Source organism: Ambystoma mexicanum, chromosome 9, assembly GCF_040938575.1.
Source record: "Ambystoma mexicanum isolate Mex_15411 chromosome 9, UKY_AmexF1_1, whole genome shotgun sequence".
Classification (NCBI taxonomy): Eukaryota; Metazoa; Chordata; class Amphibia; order Caudata; family Ambystomatidae; genus Ambystoma; species Ambystoma mexicanum.
Genome location: NC_090931.1, coordinates 629,661,383 through 629,682,142, shown reverse-complemented (window position 1 = coordinate 629,682,142; position 20,760 = coordinate 629,661,383). Strand labels below are relative to the sequence as shown.

The window sequence follows — 20,760 nt, the reverse complement described above, 5'->3', positions numbered from 1 at the left end:
CCTCCTTTCGTCACCACGACCAAGGAACAGGAGACCGGGTCTGCCGGTGCTAAATTGTGAAGGCATCCAGCTTCATCTTCCTTATTGCTCCAAAGGTACTCTGGAACGTGAGGTAGAAGTTACCTAGAGTCATTCTGTTGCTCCTGTGTTGCTCAGGTAGTAATTTGTGCATTTTGGGAGTTCGCCCATACATGTTCACCTAGGCCCAACGCTAGTGTGCATTCAGGGAGCCTTCTCCGGAGTCCCTGAACCCTTTGACCCACAAAAACTGTTACTTGCTTCAGAAGAATTCCACAGGGACTCTTGACTTTTCTACAGCTTATGCCTGCCTTTTGGACTTAAATCTGACCCTGAAAAAGACTCAGAACTAGACAGGGAAGGACTCCTAAAGCATAGGCTCTGTGAAAAAAATTGCTAAGTAACTTAACTTGTGTTGGTGTGGTTTCTATCATAAGGATATGAAACAAAGTTTTACAAAGTTATTACTCACCTTTGAATTGTATTGCCATTCTGAAAAGTAATTTCCAAGTCCTTACCTTTGAATTATGTTGTAGTATTAGTATACCAAGTATTGTACAGACTTGCAACTGTGGGTAGTGTAATTGTATTATTCCTGAAACAGAATAAGTTAGATAGTTTACTACAAAGTGGTTTCTTACTTACCTTTGATTTGTGTCTACTATTCTAAAAAGTAACTAAAAGCTCTGTAAAGTGTTTACCTGCTTGTGTTGGTTGTGTACCTTCATGTTATCCCTCAAACCGATTAACTTGCAAAGTTTACTACAAAGTGGGTTTTACTTACCTTGAATTGCATACTGCCATTCTATAAGTCTTTTACACTGTGGTTTAATTACCAGAAGTATTGTGTTGGTTTTATATTGTTTAAGTGTGATAGTACTCACCTTTCTTATAATTTGTCTACCTGTGCGTATAAATATATAATCCCACATTTTTGTATAACTCCTAGAGTGTATAAGTGTTTATTTGGACCATATATATATTTCTGATGTTTGTTAATCTGCTTAGAATCACATGCTGTGCATAGGTCCGACATCCAGTGGTCACTGCGGAGTATTGCATTTTGTTTTTCGTAGTCGAAAAGGGGACGTCGACAAGGTGTGTCTGTAACATTATCCCTATAGTGACGTGTGTTGTACCCACAATCCCTCAAGCGTGGAGGTCCCTCAGATTGTTTTTTTCCGCCCAGCTACTGGTCGCCTTTACGCGGAGCTCCTCGAGAGACATTGCAGATTTCATCTCCTCGACCTTTGGTCTTTTTCCAATATTAATATAGAACATATCGATCCTCCCCTCGACGCTGTTGTGAAGCTGTCTCCGCCGAGCAAGATCTTCGACGGAGGGGACGAGCGGAGGAGATCCTTCGGCGTTGCCGAACACGTGGCCTGGCCTCGCAGGCCAAATACAGTAGGGAGAGTGGGGGTCGTGGGACATCTCTAGTTCTTTTCTGAGAATGCCTTTCCTTTTCCCCTTCCTTTCCCTTGGGGTGGTTATCACGTTTTATTGCCTCGGCTATGGAGAGGACACCCTTTAGGTTTTGCCCGCTTTGCAAGGGCAAGTTTACTTGGAAGGACAAGCATTCACGGTGTAACCGCTGCTTGCCCCTCGATCACAAAGAGGAAGGTTGCACGGCTTGTCGGCTTCTTAAGCCGAAGAGACTAAAAGACCGTAGGGTCAAAAGGTGGGCGGCCTACGCTATGTCGAAGGCCGACGCTCCACCCACCGTCGCTACCTCCGACAGTGACGAGGAACGTGATACCACGACCTCCGCTACGGAAGTCGAAAACCCCCCTAGAGAGCGCACACGCGCTTCGTCGTCTGTCCCCGGCCCCGACGGGCTCGGCTCACGCCCTGCTTATGGGGATGAACACCCTGGCGACATTGACGCACACAAGACCACACATAAGCACACAACCCATGGCTCTTCTTTGCCGAAGGCGAAGAGACCATCAGCGCCCAAGGAGACGCAGGTTTCACCGGCGGCCTCCTCGGACCATTCGGGTTCGAAGCCCCTCTCGCAACCGCGACCAGCGACTGGGCTTTCGGCAAATAAGGGCGCCGCTCCCAAATCATCGGCCGGAGCGCATCAGCAGAAAGCGCATGCCGCCGTAGAGCGATCGACACCCATAACGTCGAAACCACAGCCCTCCGCGCTGACAAACGAGTCGCTGAGAGCTTGGCGAGGATCGTGGTAGCCGAGGCCCACAAGCGTATGCCGAAAGACTCGTCGAGTGCTACGCAAAGGTCGAAAGACACGCCGAAAACACAGGGACGATCTCCTTCAGTCGAAGGGATTCCCAGCACACCTGAAGGCTTTTCGGAGGGCGACGGGACACTTTCCTCGACGTTGTGGGAGAGGTCGAGCCGTTTTCAGCTACAAGACACCAATTTTCCCCCGCTAGACCGCTCAGGAGTACCCCATGAAACCATGGAAAGGCTCCATCTCTGCATGGAAAGAATGGAGAGGTTTATGAATACCCAAAACCCTCCCACTCCAAAGAGAATAAGAGAAGGGCCTCAGGAGGACCCCAGGGGCAAAATTCCAAGACTAGTCAATCCCCACCAGGACACAGCCTAAGACTTCCATAGTGTGTATGACCTCACTGGGGAAGAACATTATTTTGAGGAAGAGGATGATTTTATGGACGAGGAAGAGGGACGGAACCAGGAGGAAGGTCTGGAAGACAGCCCAGACTTGGTAGGAGAAGGCTTCGGAGAAAATCCAGAAGAAGGACCTTCTCACCCCTGGCAATCCCCATCAATATATTCCGACACTGATGTCCTGAACCTAAATCCTCCTGACAATTCACCTGTTAGAAACACGTCTCCCATTGACGATCAACCCACATTTAATGCCCTGTTGCGCAGAGCAGCAGCACACTTCGAACTGGACACTGGGGAGCTCTCCCCTGAATTAGACTTTGTAGAAAGGGTAATTAAGGAGAAACCCCCGGTCAGTCAGACAATTCCCCTCCTCGCTTCGGTGAAGAGAAGAATCATCCCTTCGCTGTCCACACCCGCACTAATCAGAGGGGTCAATCCTAGAATTGAAAAACTTTTCACTCCTTCACCCTCAGACCCGCTGTACATCAGGGGACATTCCATTCCGGATTCCCTGGTAGTAACCAACACAAGAAAGAGGGCAGGGGTACCACTTTCCACCAGTAAGGCACCACCTGACAAGGAGGGCAAGCGGTTATATGCCCTTGCAAAAAGAGTTACATCCTCGGCCGCCTTTTCGGCAAGAATTGCCAACAACAATTCTTTGCTCGCTAGCTATGCGGACGCGCAGTGGGCCAAACTGCGCAAAGACGCCGAAGAAGCGCCGGAACCATTACGTACACGCCTGCTTTCAACTATTGGCGAAGGAACCCAGGTCAACCAGAGTATTGTAAAGAGCTCTCTGGATGCGGCAGAAACTGCGGGACGTTCCCTAGTTCAGGGAATAGTCCTAAAACGCCACGTATGGCTGCGCAACTCAGGGTTCAAACCGGAGACACAGGCGTCTTTAATGAATAAACCTGTTGAAGACTCTAACCTCTTCGGGAAAGCGGTGGATGAGGCTCTGGAGATGGCTAAAAAAGAGTTCGATACTATCAAAACTCTTGACCAAATCTCTAAGCCCTCTACCAGGCGCGGCTATGGCAACAAACGCTTTTTTCGTGGCCAACGCCAACAACAAAACCAGCAGCAACAGTACCCTGCCACCAATTTCCAGACCAATAGTGGCCAGTACAGCCAAAGAGGACCGCGCCGGGGCAAAGGAAGAGGGCGAGGGTCCACCCCCAGAGGTTCCCAAGCCCCTAACAACACCAAGTGACGCGAAGATTCGCGTCCCCTCCCATGCAACACCGGTCGGGGGCCGGATAACATCCTTTCTTCCAGCATGGGAGGGTATAATTTCAGACCGCTGGGTACTTTCCACCGTAGCCCACGGTTACTGCATCGAATTCAACAGTTCCCCAACATACAAACCCCCGAGGGGACGACGCATGTCACCGGAACATCTTGCCATCCTTCTACAAGAAGTACAACAACTGCTGGAAAAAGGAGCCATAGAGGTCGTGCCTCTATCTCAGGTAACGGAAGGTATTTATTCAGTGTACTTCCTTGTACCCAAAAAGGATCTAACCATGCGCCCTGTATTAGATCTGCGCCCAGCGAACAAGTTCATCAAACCCCAAAAGTTTCGTATGGTGACCTTACAGGAAGTGATCCCACTGCTATCACAGGGAGATTACATGACAACATTGGACATGAAAGATGCATACTTTCATATTTTAATGTTGCCAGCGCACAGAAAATACCTCCGGTTCATGATAGAGGGCAAACACTACCAGTTCAGAGTGCTACCCTTCGGCATAGCATCAGCACCGAGGGTATTCACGAAGGTACTGGCAGTGGCAGCGGCCCACCTGCGCAGGTTGTCCATCCCAGTTTACCCTTACCTCGACGACTGGCTCATAACAGGGGATTCTTACGAAACATGCTTCGCCAATACCCAAAAGACTGTAGACCTTTTGTTCCAGTTGGGCTTCTCCATCAACGAAAAGAAGTCCAGCCTAGACCCCAGCCAAATCAAACAATTCCTAGGGGCTCTCATTCAAACAAAGGACGGCCTCGTCTTCCCCTCCAAAGAGAGGGTCCAAAACATGTTGTTTCAGATCCCTCAATATGTGACCGGTCGAGAGGTGACGGTACGCAAAGCAATGCGCTTGCTAGGCATGATGGCGTTGTGTATTTATTTGGTACCTCACGCGCGCCTGCGCATGCGCCCAATGCAAGAGTGGCTCAACAGCCAGTGGTGTCAGGCCAGCGGACTATGGGACGACCTAGTGGTGGTCTCGCAGGCCTTAGTTCTCTCGCTACAGTGGTGGACAAAGGAAAACCTAGAAAAAGGGAAACCCTTTGCCACACCCGCGGCGGAAGCCACTCTAACCACAGACGCATCCGTCACAGGATGGGGGGCTCACCTATCCCATCAGACTGCTCACGGAGAGTGTACTCCGAACGTAGCATCCAAACACATCAATCTTCTGGAGCTACTAGCGGTGTTCAAGGCGCTAAAAGCCTTCAAGGAACACCTACAAGGCAGGACAGTGATGGTCCTTACAGACAGCACCACAGCCATGTATTACATCAACAAGCAGGGGGGAACCCACTCTCCAGGGCTGTCCAAACTGGCCCAAAACATATGGAAGTGGGCTCTCAAACAGAATATGTTCCTTCTGTCACAACATGTACCAGGGGAACTCAATCTGCTGGCAGACAAACTCAGCAGAGATTTCCCCCTGCCCGAAGAGTACGAATTGCGACTGCACGAAGACATAGTCTTCGTCTTCACGCAATGGGGGTTCCCAGAAATAGACCTGTTCGCAACCCTGGAGAACTCACAATGCCAAAGTTACGCCTCCAGGTACCCCCAGAACCAATCCAAGGGGAACGGTCTGTCGATTCAATGGTCAGGGAGATTTGTTTACGCTTTTCCCCCGACTCCCCTTCTCAACAAGTTAGTGCACAAGATGCACCAGGAACAAGTAACCATGATACTGGTGGCCCCAATGTGGGCCCGACAGCCATGGTTCGCTCACTTGATGGAGATGTCTCTATCTCCCCCAGTGAAACTCCCCTGCCCGTACAACATGCTGTCACAAGACAGGGGCAGGACTCTGCATCCATGCCCCCAGAACATGAACTTAGCAGCCTGGCTCCTGAGATCATAGAATTTGGACATCTACAGCTCCCACAGAGATGCATGGACATCCTCAGGGAAGCCAGAAAACCTAACACTCGCCACTGCTATTCTAGCAAATGGAAGAGATTTGTCATTTGGTGCAGAGGAAAGAGCATCAACCAAATTGACTGCTCTCCCACACACATTATTCTATACCTGACCCATTTATTGGATTCAGGTCTAGTGTTCAATTCCATTAAAGTCCACCTAGCGGCACTTTCTGCATACACCACTTCCCAACTCAGTGTCGTGGTGGAAGATCCCTGTTATAAAGGCCTTCATGGAGGGAGTAAAGAGAATACACCCCCCGATAGCTGACCCAGCTCCCGGATGGGACCTTAAAGTGGTACTTACCAAACTCATGGACTCACCATTTGAACCCATGCACAAAGCATCTCTTAAAGACCTCACTCTTAAGACTGCTTTTCTAATAGCTATCACCTCCATCAGGAGAGTAAGTGAACTACAGGCTCTTTCTGTTCTAGACCCCTTTGTTACAGTTCACAAAGATAAAGTGGTTCTACGCACTCACCCAAGGTTTGCTCCGAAATTAATCTCAAAATTCCACGTAAACCAGTCTATAGAACTACCAGCGTTCTTTCAAAATCCTTCCAACTTGGGAGAAAGGACTCTGCACACACTAGATGTCCGCAGAGCGGTCATGTTCTACATGGAAAGAACCAGACCACTGAGGAAGACTAATCAGTTCTTCGTCTCGGTGGCAGCAGGAAGAGAAGGGGATGCAGTTTCAAAGTCCACTATTTCTAGATGGATTGTTCAATGCATCACTCTCTGCTATACTCTTGCTAAGAGAGAACTGCCCTTTAGGCCAAGAGCACATTCTACTCGAGGCACGGGGGCGTCCATAGCATTCATTGCAAATGTTCCCCTTGAGTCCATCTGCAAAGCGGCTACCTGGAGTTCTGTGCACACCTTTACAAAACACTACTGTCTAGATGCACACTCTAGATCTGACTCCCAGGTGGGTCAGGCAGTATTAAGACATCTTTTCTCTACTATTCCTTCTCATAACCCACCGCCAACTCCGGGTACTGCTCGCTAGTCTATGCACAGCATGTGATTCTAAGCAGATTAACAAACATCAGAAGACAATGCATTACTTACCGTAAAAGCATTTCTGATGGTTGTATCTGCTTAGATTCACATGCGCCCACCCTTCCTCCCCGCTTGGATGGAAGGAACATAGACATCCTTTTCTATATTTCTCTCTTTTCTGTACTCACTCACGTCTAGGAGGCTCCCTCAGGGCAGAAAAATACAAACAGAGGGACCTCGATGCGTGAGGGATTGTGGGTACAACACACGTCACTATAGGGATAGTGTTACAGACACGCCTTGTCGACGTCCCCTTTTCGACTACGAAAAACAAAATGCAATACTCCGCAGTGACCACTGGATGTCGGACCTATGCACAGCATGTGAATCTAAGCAGATACAACCATCAGAAATGCTTTTACGGTAAGTAATGCATTGTCATATGCTCCAAGTTCTTTGTACTTTTCTACAGCCCTCTCTTCCCTTAAAATGAGCCTGGCTGATCTGCCATAGTTACCGTTACCTTGAGTGGTACTGGCCAGGTTTGGATAAAAAGATTGTATCTAAAATGCTGAATGCTCATTTACTGCGCATTCAGCATAGTAGATACGACCCAAGCCCATAATACTGAACAGGGTTGCAGGGGTGTACCCTGCATACATTATAGGCTGTGCTGGGGACAAACTGTCAAATCCCAAAAGACGAATTACAAAATGCGGGCTAGTGGGCTCTGATTTTGTAATTCGGTCTTTTGGGATATGATATTATAACGTACAGCCGTACAGGCCTATAGTAGTAGAAATTGGAGCTCTGTATTGCCAAGTATAGTCTTATAAAGTCATTTGGGTGGACTGTAGCATAAACCCCCTAACACAAACCATGATCTGAGACTTTTGCATGGCCTGTCTATATCTAGCTGTCTTCAGCACCACATGGGGAGAGTTTGTTGAACATCTCAGGCTAGTGTTGCAGTCCATTCAACAAGCCCACCTGCCCAAAAAGGCAACTGTGAATGAAGTTTTTGTTCAATAATATTGTTAAGGCAGTCTTTGTACAAACACATCCCTGTTAAGCGATCTACAGCCGCTTACACATCTGACGAGAAAAGGAAGACCAACCTCTCTTAGAGGTAAGTAATGTGGGCAGAGCAGTAAGGCTGAACTCTTGGGTAGGGTTAGTAGGCTAACGCAAAGGTACAATTTAATTGCACACTTGCCTCTAAAAAATGCAGTACACCAATATACTGAATAATTTATACATTTATTATAAAACACATATAAATCTTATCAGCCAAAATAATTGTGTAACATAATACACAGTATTAAAATATGCATAGTATTCTGTTATGACAATAGTAAATGTCTAAATGCTCACCCCACAACATGTGGGTACATTATCTCAAATGGGCACCTGTTAAGATGGATTTTCAGAATCAACACATGGGCATATTTTGAGTCCTCCAAGTTCTCGTGAACAGGACTATATACTAATGTCTGGCCAAACTCTATCAAGATATTGTGATGCCGCAGTAAGGCTTAGACGTATTAGAGTTTGGGGTTGTGAAGGGTTCAGTTAAGCACACACAAAGCACTCTTAATAATTCAATTGAGGCAAAATGCATAAAAGTACAGTAATATTTGTTAGGGCTTGATCATCCCTTATAAAATCACAGGTAAGCAAAACTATCAAACATATACAATATTAACATATATTGGCACCTAGGTTGGGGGAACCAACCCATCAGATTGCTCGGATCGCGTGCGGAATCCCACATTCTCCAGCATGGGGTCTCGCATGTATTCACATGCTCATGAATATTCCCCGTCATCAGGCTGGGAATCCTCTGTAAAAGAAACAAATGTTCACTCACAAACTGCCTTTCTCCTTTAAACCAATCACCGAGCTCTGGGTCATACTGCCCCCAGTCGATGACTGCCCTCTCCCTACGCCCCTCCTCTGGCAGCCATCTTCAAATGTTTACAGCATGTTCAAGTGTTGGGAGTCCTTGTGTTTTGCTCCGTGAGGTTTTCTACATTTTGGCGCTTTTTTGATATAAAGGTTCCTATTTTTGTAAAATAGAGCCTGTGTGCTCTTTCTTCCTTTGCCCGGCAAGCAGGGATCTGTTTGTTGGCATCTTTAAATGCCCCTGAAGGACAAGAGTCGGCAAGAGTTCATTGAAGATTCCAGAAGGCCATCGAGCCTACAGTGCACGCCGGACCATGCCAGAGGAGAAGGAAGGAGTATCCCTCTTCAAGCTCTGCTCCAGCTGCAGATTAAGGAACATGTTTGTGGAGGACAAACACTCCCAGTGCCTTTACTGTCTCCATCTGGACCACTGGGAAGCGGATTGTGAGATCTGCCTTGGTTTCTCCAAGCGCACCATCCAGTATCGCCACAGTAGGTTGGCGGTGTGGCTCAACGCCAAGGCCTCCTCCCCGTGCGGCAAGCAAAGGCATGCCTCACCCAGGACAGGCCGGTCTGAGGAGCGGGCTTCTAAGTCTTTTAAGGGCGCTCCATTGGTGGGGCCCAAGACAAGGCCAAGCACCGCAAGTCGGTTTCCGTCTGGGTCCCACGACGGGCAGGGCGCACTCATCTTCACCAACTACCTCCATCTCAAGTCATCCCTCCACCTCCTCCTCGAAGAGGAAATCGGCTAGCCCAGGGAAGCTGTGGGAGAAGACTGAGAAGACCCAGGTGCAGGGGAAGGTGTCTGACCTGCTACTGAAGGCCCAGGTGGTCCAGGCAAAGCCATCCTAGACGATAGAGCCGGTGGCGACTGCCTTCTCGAAAGCGAAGGTGCTGACCCGGTCCCAGAGGCCCTGACAGCACCCAGAGTGCCCCCCTCCCTGAGGCAGGAGGCCTCAGCCAAGCTGGTGGAGAAAACGCCAGAGAAGAGGATGCCATCCTTAAACCTGTGACCTACCCCTCAGGATGCAAAGGGGAGTTGGGGGGAGGGGGGGGTTGTAGGCTTCAACCATGCTCCAGGGCAAGGATATTTCTTCCTCGGACGAGGAGGAGCTGATGTCTGTTCACACGGTCCCTCAGGACGCGGGGAACGATGACGGTAACGCTGAGTGGGATGACGATGGTGGGAATGCCGACGCCTCCAAGGGATGTATTGCTGGACATCCTTTCAGCTCTCCAAACACTGGTGTCTGAGATCCAGAAGAGGATGCCAACGGTACCAGAGGCACCGGGCCCACCGCAGGTGAAGAAGAGGATCGGCAACCTACGCCATCTCATCAACCGCTCAAAATACCCTCCCACCTAGGTATACAGGGAAAGACACAGCGACTACTGAGACGGATGACGATGGCAGAATCTCTCCGCTGCCGAGGGCTTCTCCCTCGCCCACGCGTCAGAGCTCTTCCAGCTGACACCAGAAGAGACCAAGAAGGAAGGTTTCCTTTATCCACGTCGGGAGGCCAAGAAGAAGACTATTCTGGCGGTGCCTCTCCTGGACGATTTTTGGGATGAGGGCCTGGCGCTAATGAGAAACCCAGCAATAGCCCCGGCGAAGAGAGAGACTGGAGTAGTAGTACCCGGTACAGGAGTCCGCACACAAGTGCTTACGGTCACAGCCCTCCCCGGACTCAGTGGTCTCGGTGGCTTCAATTAAGTCTTTCAACCACTCATCTTCAGCCTCTGTTCCCCCGGACAGCGAGGGGAAGAAGTTGATCTACTCTGCGGCGACGACAGTCAAGGCAGCGAATGCGCTTGCGAACCTGGCCATATACAACAGGGAGCTGTGGTATAAGATGGCCCCGCTGCTGGAATTTCTGCCCCATGACAAGCAGGTCGAGGTGCTGGAGATCCTCCAGGGAGGCAAGGTGGCATCAGATCATGCCATCACTGTGGTCCCGGACATCGCGGACACCGGGTTCCGACAGATGGGGAACGGTATCTGCCTCTGTCGTCGTGGCTGGTTGAAGGCCACCAAGTTCCGTCAAGAGGTCCAGACGAGGGTGCTGGACATGCCCTTTGAGAGGGACAACCTCTTTGGGAAAGCGGTTGACGAATCGTTGCAGGCCATTAAGACCGAGACAGAGACGGCCCGTGCCCAGGGCACTCTTCAGCAGCATCGTCAATCCTTGCGCGCCTCTGGTGGAAAATCGGGCAGATCGTCAAAAGGGTTTGGCGGAGGGTCCTCCTCGTACCGTCCACCCTCTCAGTCCACGACCCAAGAGACCTATAGGGGCCGCTCCAAGGCTTTCGGAGGTGACCGTCACTCCCAAGGCAGCACGCAGGCCCCAAGCAGGATTGAACCAGCCAGGACGTCGGGCTCCAACCCATGCACCCCGGTGGGAGGTCGGCTGGCGGGCTTCGTCAGCTAGTGGGAAAAGATCTCCACATACCGCTGGATGCTCCAGCCCATGTACAGACTCTGGAATTCCAGCAGAAGTGTCTGCGGATACCACTGGTGGCCCATCAGGAGCAGCACATCGTTCATCTCCTGCAGGAAGTACAGGCCATGCTAAAAAGGGGGCGATGGAGCTGGTTCCGAAAGGAAGATGACTGGGGCTGGAGGCTCATCTTGGTAAAGACGACCGGGGGCTGGAGGCCCATTCTAGACCTGCAGCGCCTCAACAAATACCTCCAGTCCCAAAAATTCAGGATGGTCACATTGCAGCACGTGCTCGGCCAACTGGAGGAAGGAGACTTCTTGTTGTTGCTGGATCTGGAGGACGCTTTCTTCCATGTCCCCATTCACGTGAAACATCTGAAGTTCCTGCGCTTTGTGGAAGGCATTACCAGTTCAAGGCCTATTCTCTTTGGACTGAAGTCGGCGCCCATGGTGTTCACGAAGAGCCTGGCACCAGTGGCGGCCCATCTGCGTCTACAAGGGATGCATGTGTACCCGTACCTCAACAACTGGCTCATCCACGCCTGGTCCAGGGAAGTAGCCGTCGAACACACAGAAAGGACCGTCCGGGTGCTGACTGATCTGGAGTTCTCCGTGAACTATCCAAAGTCCTGCTTGATTCCATCGCTCAACACGGTCTCCTGCCCCGGAGGAAAGGATAGCGGCCGTACTGGGCAAGGTGTAATGGCTGTTGACACTGAAGACCACCACAGTACGGACCATCAAGTCGCTGCTCGGCATGATGTCGTGCATTTATCTGATACGACTCTTCAGGTTACGTATGCACCCCTTTCAGGAATTCCTGGGCACTTGTTGGATCGAGGCGTCCGGAAGCTTCGCAGACGAGATGATGTTAGGGAGAATTCTCTTATAAGGCTAATATCCCAAACCTAGTGAGTCCCCCAGCAGCTTTGCTGGATTTTTGGGGTTTGTTTTTTTCTCCTGCTTAGAGTGAGACTCTTTTCCTCCCACTCTTAGGCATGATTTGAGGTATGTCTTTGACTATTTGTGTGCTTGTGGGCTATGGGGTCCTTAACTCCATAGGGTATCATCTATTTTTTCTGTATGTGTTACACAGCACCCTCAGTGCAGTAACACAGGGGTGTCATAGGGACCCCAAACATAGACTCCATACCCTGGGACTAACTACTGTCTCCCAGGGAATGTAAAGTCACGATTGACTTTACTAGTCCTAAATTGTGAACAGAACCAGTACAAACCATCATATTGTGGAAGTACTGCAAGGGGTTAATTATATTGCCCATGGGACTGTTTTCAAGGTGGCACTGTCCAGTCCCCCCTTGTCGAGTTTCTGGCTGGTGGCAGTGGTTACCACGCAAAATATTCCACCAGAATATTTCCTATGGGATTTTCCCATTGATTTTAAACGCACCACTTTTTGGTGCAATGTTAAAGATACCGCTGGTTTATTTATTTAATATTAAATCCACGGTTGGGTCTTTTTGCCAGAACTCTTTTCTAAAATGGCGTTCGTGTCCGTCTCTGTAACTCTGACCAAGGTCGAGCCCTTTGTTCCACTTTTTGGCGGGCTCCTCCACAGTAGCCCTCCAAATGGTGCCACTCTGTCTGGGTTCCACAGGATGTGTGGGGAGGGGAATTGGCACCCTGGACTGCGTTGCCTTAGCAACTCAAGTCGCACTCTACTCTGATTGGCCCAGTGGTGAGTCGCCCGGCTCACCACTTAGCATGTTTGAGTGACAGCTAGGCTGTTGAATGTGGGTTTTTCTGCATAAAAGCAGTGCTTTTCGGACTGGAACTTCAGAAGTTGCCACAGGACCTAAGAATCCGAAAAGAGGGAAGAAGCTGAGCTATCTGCAACGACGACACCACCGGTGGAGCCCTGCTGCAACGACCTCACCACTTTCCTGACAACAAGAGGAGATCTTCTGCTGGAAGAGTCTTCTCCCTCTGAGCTGGTGGGATCAACCAGTTCGCCACTTTGCCTTCCAAAGACGTCTCTTGGTCGAATCGCCCCTGCCAAGCACCCCGGCGGCCGGATAGCCAAGCTTCACCACTTTGACCGCAAATAAAAGGAACGCACCTTTTACTGACGACCTCCGCGGCTGGTTTCTTCCCTGGCAGTGCAACGACTACAAACCTTCTAACTTTACTTCTCGAATCACCCCAACCTCTTTTGAACACTCTGCAAAGACTTTTAGTGCATTTTAAACCGTGTGATCCTGGGCACATTTCGCTTTGCTCCATTTAAAGTGGGCCTAGCCTATGAACTTTGGCTCTACAGTGTATACTGCCTTCACTGACTTGCTTTGGACTTAGAAAAGTGTTGGGAATTGTTTTATTTTTATGCTCTGCCTTTTTCTCTCCCTTTAGCTTAACTATTGGAGTGCCATCTAGGTTACGCACTCACATCTGTTTTAACAAATAGTGATGTTTTAACTTTGACTTGTCTAATAGTTATCAAGGGAGGTGTTTATACTTTATCTGACTGTGTTTTAACTTGCTTTTGATTTAGAGTGCTAGTGTATTACCTAAAGTGTGTTTTAAATAATTATATACTTTTGATACAAAGCTCTGGTCAGTGTTTGCTTGTTCCACTGTGTTTTTGGCCCTATTGTGTATACTCTATTTACTGCGTTACTCTTCTTGAGAGCAGTCTGACTGCTCAGCCGCAGCTACCAGGTGATTCTGGGTGGTACAGACTGCTACCAATTGGGTTTACTGCTTACTCCTGTAGTCTTAATCTTTTTTGCAGTGTTCCCCAAGGGAAATGCACAGGATTCTGCCTAACAGATGGTTCTTGACGAGTTCCGTCGAGCGATAAGGTGGTGGGGCATGCGCTCCAACACCGCAGGGGGCACAGACTTCTAGAGCCCCCCGTAGCAGGAGATGGACGCTTCCCTGGAGGGCTGGGGAGCCCACAACGGACGTATCCACGCCATAGGCCTTTGGCGGCCAGAGGAGTGGGATCTCGACATCAATGTCCTGGAGCTGCAGGCAGTTTTCTGGACCCTCCAGTCGTTCCTTCAGTCCCTCAAGGGCAAAGTGGTGAGGGTCTTCAGGGATAAAACCACCACGATGTTCTACATCAGGATGCAGGGGGGAATCGGATCCCCAGCGCTCTCCAGAGAGGTGCAGGACTTGTGGCACTGGGCCGTCGCCCAAGAAATGTTCCGCATTCCTTTCCACCTTGTGGAAGTCAACACCATCGCCGACTCCCTCAGCAGGGAGCTGTACTCTTGCCACGAGTGGAAACTTTGACAGGATCAAGAGGGCAGCCTCTTCTTCAAATGGGGCAGACATCAGACCCGTTTGTTTGCGACAGCGACGAATTCCAATTGCTAGAGATTCGCCAGCAAGTTGATGTGTGCAATTGTAAAAAATAAAAGAATTCCAAAAGAGAGACCGTGTTCGGGACTAGTCAGTTTGGCAATAAGAATGAGCAAAACAGGCAAGGGAAGTAAAGCAGAGGGCTTTACTCGCCTCCAAAAGCTAAGACGGTGCCAAAAAGACTGGGGGTCCCATAGGAATCTATGGAAGGAAGTAAATATTTACTAACATCCATCAATAGTGTTTAATCTTCATGTCATTGATTCACATATGAACCATCAGTCTCTTGGAGGTGTTTTGGGTCAGTCATGCTTTTGCAGTGTGAGTAAAAGAATCATACTATTTTACCGATGAATGGGGCATCGAGTTTATGTTAATGTTAAAGGATATTTGTACTGTGCACCATCACTACCGGAGTGGTCCCCTGGCGTTCTGGCGGCTCTGAAAGAAGGGAGGGGTTGGGGGGAGTTAGTGGGATGAGCTGGAGAAGTGCAAGAGAGCAGTGATGTGCTGTTGGCGGCCTCGGCCCGGAATTCCGTTGGCTGGGCTTGGGGTGTTATACTGTTGGGAGACAACGCATTCTATTGTTCTGGTTCATTTGTGCTTTGTTTTGTTGTTGCAGTGAAGTTTGTGCGGATTGTTGTGTTGTAGGTTTGTGGTTGTGTTTGGTTAGAGTTTGAGAGGTGTATGCAGAGGGTGAAGTTGTTAGTGGGTTGGTTAATTGGCATTGAAGATGAAGTGGTAAATTGTTCCAGAGGTTAGCTACCACCATCAGGAAGCTAGACCCCCAGCACTTCTCCATCTGAATCCCGGGATAAGAAGGCGACTGTAGGAGGATCTGAGTAGTCTGGAAGAAGTATGTTTTTTGACTTTATTTCTTTATAAAAGTGCTAATGGTTGTGTAGCAATTAGATGGCAGAATTATGCATTGCATGTAAATAATTTGTAGTTCTGATGTTTGTTAATCTGCTTAGAATCACATGCTGTGCATAGTCCGACATCCAGTGGTCACTGCGGAGTATTGAAATGGGTAATAAAGTAACTTGTTTCTTCAGCCTCTAGTTCCTACTTACAGATACTGTTCCAGGTCATACACTGAATCAAGCCTGCTTCCTCACCTCAACACTTCAATCGTCCACCTCTGCACAAAAAGTTAAAAACGTAGAATTACTGAAGGCAATAGTTCGAACTCAAATATAGCCACATACCATACCCTAGAGCTTTTTTATATTTATTAGATATTTATAATGCACCTGTACAGCAAAAGGTGTCAAGGCGTAACAAGACACACGGATTAGAAACAAAAACCGTATTACTGGGCCTTGTCATTTGGATTGTGCAAGTGCATTAACAAGAAGTGCGGAGGCAGGGGGTGCCGGTCAGGACGGAAGGGCCCAAGGGTTATGCAAGTGCCAAGGGGAGGCCAGGTGGACAAGTGCGGTGCAGAGGGGATCAGAGGAGACCAAGTGCAGGAGTAGACTGGTCGTGGAGGGCCCAGTGCCCTGTAGGAATCTGAAGGCAAAAGGCAGTCAGTCAACAGGAGGCATAGGGAACAGTATCTGGGGAGGGGGAGGGGGAGAGGGACGGAGGAAGGAAAAGGAGGATCTTGAGAAGCTTCTGAAACTTAAGGAGATCAGGGCACAAGTCTGAGCGGGGCAGGGAGATAATTCCAGAGAGAGATCTTCTCCCCATTCTCTGCTTGGAAAAAACGTCTGATCTGTATAGTTGTAGCTAGAAGACCGAAGGGCTCTAGAAGGGAGGTCTTTGGGGGGAGAGAGTTGGATGTAGTGTGTCCCAGGCCACAGAAAGCCTTGTGGATGATGCAGAGGGTCTTGAACTTGATCCTTGCTGCAACCGGTAGCCAGTGGAGAGATATTGGGGCTGGAGAAATGCAATTGGGGCTGGAGAGATGGAGCCCCTGGGCTTGAGGCCAAGGATAGGTCTTGCAGTCTTATTCTGGATTAGTTGAAGGGGCGAACGGAGGAGTTGGGCAGATTATGAAGGAGGCTGTTGCAGTACTCCAGCCTGAAGAGGACCAGAGCTCTGCAGACATTGAGTTCCTGGGGGAAGGTGAGGAAAGGTAGAATGCCTCTGAGGAGGTGAAGCTAAAAGTGGGCTTTCTTGGCAAGGTTTGTGATGTGAGGAGACAAGGAGAGAGGGGAGTCGAAGATGACATCAAGGTTTTTTTCCTCAGAGGCATATCTGCATGATGATAAACTTGTGAGTGTCCTTTAGCATTTAATTCTAACTACTGTCCTTCACATCTTTGGATATTTTAAACTGTTCAGCATCACACGCTGGTAAAATGGTAATCACATTGTGTTCTTTTCTTAATGGGTTTATTTTCATTACTTACACCATGTTCATTGATCCTGTTAACAATCTCATGGTTTCTAAATGTATTGCTTGTGTTCATCATTTGGCAGACCACCCTTTCCATCCTCATTTTCTCGTTGTTTTTATCTTGACAGAGCCAATCCCCATGCTGCTATCGACTGGGGCAAAATGGCTGAGGCATGGCGGCAAGAGAAGGAAAAAGAGGCTGAGCGGCGGAAACAGAAGCAACGGTTGACACCTCGGCCTTCGCCCAGCCCAATGATAGAGAGTACGCCTATGTCAGTTGCTGGAGATGCAACACCCCTGCTGGATGAGATGGACCGATAGACTGAATCTCTTCAGGAGTCTCCAGACTGAATAAACACTGTGCGTTTACTGGCCAGAAGAAGCAGATCTGTGCAGTGAAAGATTTGCGCCAAACGTCCCATTTTATTTTTGGAAATGGTATTAAATTATCCAGGGGCAGTGGTTGTCCCTTGCAGCTGTTCAAGGGAGCAGTCTCTGTAAGCATGGGCCCACACCAAGGAATCTGTCCATTTTAGGTCCATGCTACACCTTTTTTTTCAAAGCTTCTGCTTTGCTCTAAATACAAACAGCAGGGCCAAACATAATACCTACTTTTCATGGAAGTTTGAGTTGGCTATGTAACCACTCGACATGAGGCAAAAACTGGCTGAGTGTCTTTGTGAGTTTGGTGTAGCTTTTCACCCATTGTCCAAGTCTGCAGCTGGGTCAAACTACCCGAAGTTGGCTGCGCTGCTTTACCGCTGACCCGATGCAGCCTGTATTACCCTCTGTTCGCTGGTAATCGGCATGTGTCGTTGCAGGAGAAGGCTGAGTTTTTACATGTTACTAGAGGCTTAAACGTGTGGCCTCCAGCAATGCCATCTCTCTGCTGCCATGGAGCTTTGTTTTAGAGGCGGGGGAAAGGGATGTTTATTTTGTTTTCAGTTTCTGCCCCATCAATCAGTGGCATATAGCACTGAGTCAAGACCTACCAAGAGGGCCGCAAAAAAGCAGCATTTAGGAGACAAATGTCATTGTTTTCTTGATTTTGAACTTGAGAGAAAATCCTTTCCATTTTTGAAGGCCTGAGGTTTCTGGGCTTTTCTAGCTTCCCATCACCTCCTTGGTGTGGTTTTGTAACTGCAGCAGATGAATAAATAGTGTTACTGTGAACACTAATGGCAGGGTTTGACTTGCGGTTGTTCTTGCTGTCTTGTATAGGCTCCCAACTTCTTCCCCAACCGCCGCTGCAAAAACAGGCCGAATTTGGGAAGTTCAAGTTGCGTTGTTTTGTTTTAACATATATCTATATATATATATATTTAAGCTATACATTTGTAGGAAACTCAGAACATTGACATTGTACAGCGGGGTAAGACCCTTGCAGCACATGTCCCTATAAGAAAAGGACTGTGAAATCTCGTAGACAAACCACATTTACACAACGAAAAAGAATGTGTTAAAAATTGACGTTGTGTATAGAGTTGTTTCTCAGATTGCATATAACTGGTTGTTTTCTTGATGAGTTGGCGGATTAGGATTTGGACATGATTTATCAATATCAAAGATTTTCTTTCCATTCTTATATTGTGCCCATTTTAGAAACCTGTGGTACAAGACTTCCCCTGCTCCTCCCTTAAGCATAGCTTGGTTTAAATGGGAGTTGAATAGAACATTGGAGTAGATTAATGCACTTTGGAGACATGCAGTCTCTGTTTAAATTCTGGAGGTTCTGATGACATTTGCCAGTAGTGTTCAGATATCTTCTTAAATTGTTTCTGTATTTTGTGATGCCTTTTCTTGCAGATGGAGGTTTTATTTCAGTACTCAATGAGCCATGGAGGGTATTATTTGCCTATGCAATCCTGCCTCTAGCTTGGGCATCAGTGGATGGTATTTGCTTTTTTGCAAAGGTTTTACTTGTTTTTTTTTCTTTAACCTTGGTTCTACAACATTCTATTCGACATTCAGGGGTGGGTGTCTGCCATTGTTTGGCTGGGCCTTGCCATGTTGCCTCTTCTGGTTGCAGCAGCAGTTACCAATTTCATCATGATAGTACTGTTTGCTTTTTCACTACCTCTCGTTCTTCTCCTCTCCTGTCCGTTGTATTCGTTGGAAATATTTATAATGCAATTCTTGCAAGGGGTGCGGTGAGATTGGGGCCGTGAGGCTGGGGCTTGGAGGGGGGGGTATATCTTTCCTGATGGCTGAATGGATTTTAGAGCCCAACTCTTCTATAAACAGCCAGGCTGAGTCGTGTTTGCATTTCGTGAAGCAACCCTGAATGCACTAAAATCACTGGAAGAAATGCTGTATGCTCTCACAGAGAAGACAACGTTATCGAGCAAATGCCAGGGCTGTCCTTTAGATCACACAAGCCACACCCCCTGCCATTGTGCCCTGCCAACCTTTCATTTTCCTAAACCTGTCAAACGCAAGTCTATTGTGTTATGAGGTTCATACATGCAAGATGAATGCACTTCACTGACATTTTTCCTTTTTTATTGAATAAAACCAAATGTCATTTTAAATAAATACCCAGTATGACGCAGGTTTAATGTGGTAGTGACTGCTGTGTGTTGGAAGCTTTCTTGTGACTGGAATCTCCATTCCAGAATGAGCCAAAGGTGGTGGTAGGGATGGATGGGTACGCTGGAACGGCAAATCCTTTGCTTGTAGTTCATGCAAAGTGGTTACCCCTTAGGAATGCCTAGGGATAACAATGTGTTTAATGCAGTGAGTGCGGTGTGTATGCAGTGAGTATTTTTCCAGATGGTAGATGCTTGCCTTCATGGGGCAACACCATTTAGCATGAAAAGTTTACAAGGCTACATCAGGGGTGTAGAAATAAATTTCAAATAATCTACATATCAGTGGATGGCATGCTAGCTTGGTTGTCTTGTGCAGCAAAACTGCAACCATAAAGTATTTTCAGTGGCGCAGTTAATATGTTCATATGTAGTGCTTCATGCTGAACTCCAACTTCTAAGCACTGTATTGCTAGAGGTTACTGTTAACCTGCAACCTGTTGCTACTCAATCTATTGACCCCAGAATAAGTGGCTCAACTATCACGTCCAATACAAAAAGTCAAAAGCAGCACACCTAATGCTTGTTTAAAGGTAATCTTAATCATCTCCGTGTTATTCTTGCAATTGTTTCCAGCAATGTATCTTCACCTTAATCATTCAATAAGGTTATTGTCTCCAGTTATTTTTGCAGTTTGCTAATCTGTTTAAGTCACATGCTGTGCATAATCGGCAGTCTGGTGATTGGCCTGTAGTAAAACAACCTGTTTATTAGACTAGTTGACAGGGGTGTCTATGTAAAAAGATTCATGTATGGCTTGTACATGCTACCCACAATGCTCCTTCAGGTCGACGCACTCCTCGGATTGCTTTTTATCCACCATAGTTCCAGTGACAGAATAGGGAGCAGTAAAAAGACTACTTTGAGGGGCTTCCTTTTATTTTTTATTTAAGTGCATTTGGCTTGTAATTTTAAAACATGACTATAAAGAATAAACATAATCTTACGCAAAAGGGTGCTATGCATTCAATTGCTTCGAGACCCTTTCCCAAATATGATACCCGACGGCCATAATTACCAGTGACTCTGTTGCGTAGAGGGTAGCCCAGAACTGATCACAGTACATTTGAGGCGTTTCATTTGGTGAGCAGCGTTTTTTAAAGCATCAGTGGTTAAGTTGTATGAAAACTAGTGATTTATTTTGATGATTAAAGTTATCAATGGTTTTCAGTGTCTGTGACCCATGGAAGAAACTCAGTTTAAATTGTGTTCCTCATGTAATCATAATTCCTTGGGGGTACAAACGGAAGGTTTGCTAGAGATGTGTTCCATGGGACCAGAGGAGAACAATGGTCGCACTTGGGAAAAGTTGAAGGCCCGCCCATTATAAGAGTAGCACTGGGCAGCCT

The 20,760-nt window shown here is 47.9% G+C and overlaps 1 protein-coding gene across 3 annotated transcripts in view; it reads left to right on the top strand.

Moving 5' to 3' along the window:
• Nucleotides 1-19,375, top strand: part of SUPT6H (SPT6 homolog, histone chaperone and transcription elongation factor) — a 1,195,112-nt gene extending 1,175,737 nt beyond the window's left edge. For all 3 annotated transcript variants that reach the window (XM_069615328.1, XM_069615329.1, XM_069615330.1), the window contains one exon: nucleotides 16,952-19,375. In XM_069615328.1, coding sequence (XP_069471429.1) covers nucleotides 16,952-17,144 — 193 coding nt within the window. In that variant the 3' untranslated portion in view covers nucleotides 17,145-19,375. The remainder of the gene's footprint in view (nucleotides 1-16,951) is intronic.
• The last annotated feature ends 1,385 nt before the right edge of the window (nucleotides 19,376-20,760 follow it).